At 39.4% G+C, this 5273-nt stretch overlaps 1 protein-coding gene across 1 annotated transcript in view; it reads left to right on the forward strand.

Moving 5' to 3' along the window:
• Positions 1 to 4224, forward strand: part of PIGK (phosphatidylinositol glycan anchor biosynthesis class K) — a 65035-nt gene extending 60811 nt beyond the window's left edge. Inside the window, exon 11 of the mRNA XM_042030443.1 lies at positions 2998 to 4224. Coding sequence (XP_041886377.1) covers positions 2998 to 3114 — 117 coding nt within the window. The 3' untranslated portion in view covers positions 3115 to 4224. The remainder of the gene's footprint in view (positions 1 to 2997) is intronic.
• The last annotated feature ends 1049 nt before the right edge of the window (positions 4225 to 5273 follow it).

A 5273-nucleotide genomic window follows, 5' to 3' on the forward strand; every position in this document is an offset into this window, starting at 1 on the left:
GCCGGGGCGGTGGCAGCTCGGGCGGTGGCAGCCGGGGCGGTGACAGCTCGGGGCGGTGGCAGCACGGGGCGGTGGCAGCTCGGGCTGGTGCCGCGCTCTGTCAGCGCCACAGGTACCGGCAGCGCTCTGGGTGACCCAGCACTGCCCGGGGAAGGAGTTGTTGGCTCTGCGCTGGCAGGGCCGCAGCTGGAAGCGTCCGCCGGCCTGTGTGACAAGCACAGCTTGCTGGCACAGTCACGGGAGCAGCGGCTCCATCTCCCATGCAGATGGGGCCAAGCGCCGGTGCCAAAAGCACCTTTTAGTAAAGGAACTCCAGCACCCTTTGCTGCTGAGCTGACGTGCCCACCTGGGCAGAGTTTTGTTATTGACGCTTTCTGTGTTGTATTTGCTAAGATTTTAGAAGTATGAACTTGTTAGTTTGACAACTAATTATATTTTTAATTCAGTGGTGAACTCTCTTGGGAATCTATGAGCAAGTTAATTTAAATGAAATCAGGTATTTCAGCTCTTGCAGGTATACTTTGTAGGTTTAAAGGTGAATCTGTGTACTCCCATTTTAGATATTCATAAGGTTTTGATGTCTTCGTGGAAAGTACTGGCCTATTTCTGTATGATTTTGTGCTCAATTAACCACTTACAGATATTGACTTACAGATATTCAACGGAGTTGCATCTTTTTGCCGTTTTATTGTGGTTTAGTATTTACATGTAGATTTCAGTTTCTGGGTCTGTAAATCTTTCTTATTAAGATAATTTATTTTTAAGATTACTGAGTATCTAGCTCTTGCACAGCCTCATAAAATTTTTGTCACGCCTTCATGGTTTCAATCCTTTACATTTTAACATTGCATCCCGTGACTTTAAACTGACTATATGTATATCCTTGATTTCCCAGTGCGGAGCCACTGCTGCACTGGCCTCTCTTCTCTTGCACAATTCCATGGAGACTTCAGTGCATGACATGACAAAATGTAAAGCCATACTCATAGATCACCTTATAAATATTTATTCATATAAATTCTTTAAAGAAATTAAATTACGTGTTCTATACAAAATAGGAAAGAGAGGCTTTTAGTGTCACTGGCTGCAAATTGAAGTCATTTGTCTAGAAGGGTCAGGTGCCACTTTGTGGTAAGATACTTGTCTGAGATCCAAGAAGGGAAAGATTGATAGTACAAAGAGATTGATGGAACAGGCACTGCAATATGCATACGAAGTTACGGGTTAATTAGGAAGATTTAAACAAGAAAGTCCCTTTGTGTGGAGAAGTGTCATGTGCTGTTACTCTCAGAAGCGAGTTGTGCTGGCAGCCTTTTGAACAGGCAGAGTTGATTTTCAGAGATGTTTATGTGGAGATGTGCAGTTGTGAATATCAGCGAGGTGGCAGATCACCAGCAGCACACGCTGCAGCTGACGAGTGCTGCTCAGGGAGTTCAGTGGTTTGCATACAGAGACACCTGCTCTGCTCACATCTTTGGTTTTGTTGTGGTTGATGTAAATTATAATGCTAGTTTTGTGATTTCTGTATCAGAGTAAAATCATTAATATTTCAGGCTGCCAGGTTCTTTGGGTGTTTCAGGTGATGTGACTATTTGTTCTACTTTTTAATTGCAGGCAGAATACTTAAAGAAAAATCCTAAAGCTAATACTATGTGGTTTAGAAAGTGGGAGCTGAGCAATCAACAAACATTGTTTTTGTGTTGATAGGAAAGCTGTTTTGAAAGAACACACACTGCAAACTGTTCCTTCTTGCATTAAAGTTCACCAGCCTCCTGGTACATTTAGCAGAGAACAACAAGGTTCTCTCTGTGAATTGATGCTGAAGTTAAAACAGCAGCCACTTTTGTAACAGTTATTCACTTGGCAGAAAGAGAATTTAAAATTTTACTTAAATGCAACAAAACCTAAATGCTCTGTGCCCCTCGTGTCTCATTCTGCACAAGGACAAAATGGTGCAAATCTTTCAGCAAGGCAGGAATAAAAATCTCAGCAAGCACTTCAGTATTTATTATTGTAATAGTAAATCACCCCTGTCTGCCTAGAAGATCTGTAAAACATACCTGCTGAGGGCTAGAGTAGGCACAGGCTTGAGGGACTGAGTTACACTTCTAAATATTGTAATTCTGGTATTTTTGTCATGATAGTATTAACTAAAATTTTGCATGCATATAGTCACCTTATTCTTAGCCGCAGAGACAGATCTTGGGGTACATGGCAGCTCTTATCTTCTGCAATCCATTTCTCTATTCACTGACTGTGGAGTATCTCAATTTTTGGTTTAATAAGGGGAGGAAGAAGACAGGCAAGTTTTATCTTGTCTAGCTTCTATGTGTGAGACAGAAAAGACCTTCAATTGCAGTGTATGCCTTTTTACTGAAGATGAAAAATTTCTTGAAGAGGGACAGAAGTTAGAATTTCTACATTAGGGAAAGCCAGTTAGACTCAGTGAGACCCTTGGGAAATGTGATTGACATTGAAATCAGTTCTGTTTTGTTTTATGATATTCCTGAAATTATGAGTCTTCACTCCTTATGTGGTCAGGTATCTGTTTATTCACATAATTCTGAGTTACAAAAGCAGCTGTAGAAAACAGGTAGTGGAAAAACAACACTTCCTTTTCTCTTTCACGTTTTCACTTGTTGGAGCTGTTTTTCATACTTACAGAATTTTTTTCTTGTATTTACATGAGACCAAATATAAGAAAATCTGTCCAAACAAATGAGTTGGAACACGTCCCACAACACCAATACGCACAGGCACAGTTCCAGTGGCCTTTTTGTGTTACTTACCCTCCCTTGTCAGAAGTGGCAGATTGCCGCCCGTTAGCCTCCCCATCACATCACAAAAATGCTTCTACTTCATGAAGAAATACAGCTTATTGGTATTTTGTTCCACTGCAAGGATTGGTTTTTTTGCATTTGATAAGCACTGTGCACTGCTTATTGTGAGAACTAAGTACAAATTTTCTTTCTCTTTTTGTTTTTTCTTTTTTTCCAGAAACCAAAACAAAAGGATTGGCATCCTCCTGGAGGGTTTATTTTAGGACTCTGGGCATTGATCATCATGGTTTTCTTCAAAACATATGGAATCAAGCACATGAAACATGTCTTCTGAAACTGGAGCAAACAAGATACTTGCATTGGCTGCTACTTTGGGTTCATGGGTATCACCTGTGTTCTCTGATGTGAATGATGTTTGTGTTGAAACACTGTGTTGACATCTTGCTTCTAAAGGTTCTTTTGAAGTCATCTCTTCTGCCCCTTTTTCTGGAAAGATTCTAACAAGTGGTTTTATTGTTATTGTTATTTCATGTTGTCTTGATTTGAACATATTTTAATGTTTCTCTGAGCATTTTTTCTTTCTGCTTAAACTTAAAAAGGGGCAGGACCTAAACCCAGTAACAGGATTTCTGAGGTTGCTTCTGGATTGTAAATGGGCAAATTCTTTCCACCATACTTCAAAATAGATCTTAGAAGAAGTCACCTATTACTAAAGAACTGGACATTGTGCAGAATGTTATTTAAGATGTCATTTTGTCAATAAAAACTTAACCCACTTTGCAGACTTTGGCATGACGTATTGAAAGCTTTCTTCACAAAAATAAAATTACTCTGGAATATATTGATTTCTTTTTTTTTTTTTATTCTTTTTTCTTTCCTATTAAATGCAACCCTTAGATGAGTCTTCTCACCTTAGGCAGTTTTGAGTCTAGAATTCTGTGAGTTGGTGAAAGTGAAAAGAAAATTATGACCTTGTTGAATCTACTTAAAAGATTCAGAAGGCCAAAAACCATGAAAGGACTTCACCATGTCCATTAGAAACCCTTCACAGGTGGTGTATTTTCACTGCATACAATATGGACTTGGATACTTTCAGGATTTTCAATGGACTGGATTTTTGCACCAAAGAAAATCATCTCTGGCATCAGAATGAAAAATGTTATAAATTGTACTATTGTATTCTGTAGTTTCTGAGCCCTTAGAAAATGTGCTTTGTCACCTGTGTTTTGTAAATTCTGGTTTGGCATATTGATTTGTTCTTCCTGGAATTTACTGATGAATGTATGCTAAGAGGGTTTTGTCTGTATAATATATTGATATTTGTGAAGAAAAGAGCAAATTTGTGCATGTGTAGAAACACGTCTGTCAGCGAGGAGAAGCTTTTGCCCTATGCTTTTGGAAATTGTTCTCGACCTTAATCAAAATAAAGCTTACCTGATCCATCCATGGTGTAAGTACTAGACATGTATCTCTAGAAGTTATTAGGAATTATTTATAATCACACATAATATCAGGGTCAGTTTACTTTTCTTAGAATATGGTTCTGAGTGTTTTCCTATTGCACGGCACATACAAATCCGAGCGCATTACAATTTTTGTCCTTTTTTCTTTTCTTCCAGTGTGATTGTGGCATCCCAGCCTCAGGTGAGGGGAGGTGAACTGTCAGAGCTGTGTGAGCCTTGGAGAGCTGCAGAGAAGCCACGGAGGCTTCCAGAGAACAGGGAAAACAGCAGTGTGGTACAGCTTGAGTATTAAAGCCTTAGGTTTTTTCTTGAAAGATTTTCTAGGATTGGAGACGTTGAAGGTACAAAATGACCCATTATGGGAAGGTAAACATTTGCCTGCTCCACCTCTTTGTGGCACTTCTTGGTGAAGAGCTGGAATTGTTTTCAGTAGCAGGTGTAAGCACCAGGAATAGGGATTAAAACAAAAGCATTCCTACTGTCCTTACAGTTCTGTAAACTGATATCGTGGTAGACAATACGAGACATTCCCAGTCCCCCTGCCAACATCAATGCAACTTAAAGGGAAAGAGAAACAGCCTGTGAGATGGGTCTGAGCAGCATTCCTGGTGCTGGATGTCTGGATCTATGCACAATGTGTTGGGTTTGGGGGTTGTTCTTTTAGACAGTGTCCTTCAAAGCAGTGACTTTGTATCTGAAATCTGATATAATGGTGACTTTTCTTAAAATCAAAAAATGGGGTTTTTTCCCCTCAGCAATTTCTAATACAACAATCAAGTAAAATCTGTTATGCACAGACCATGTAGAAATGTGTAGACCCACTACAAAATGAATCCTACAGAATTCCTTAGAGGATTTCCTTAGTTTTCCTTTCTTAATCTAACTCTTTTTCAATTGTAGTAAATATTTTAATCAAGTATTTATTTTATAGGCAAGTTTTGCCACACTTTTAAAAGTGTATAAAGTGAAGCTGATAGAGCTTTGTGCCTTGTTGCAGTTGCACTTATATGGACTCCTCAGGCCCTCAATT

The sequence above is a fragment of the Corvus kubaryi genome, unplaced genomic scaffold, assembly GCF_017639235.1.
Source record: "Corvus kubaryi isolate FWS band 111438036 unplaced genomic scaffold, C.kubaryi_AGA036_p1.0 37334, whole genome shotgun sequence".
In the NCBI taxonomy this organism is placed as follows: Eukaryota; Metazoa; Chordata; class Aves; order Passeriformes; family Corvidae; genus Corvus; species Corvus kubaryi.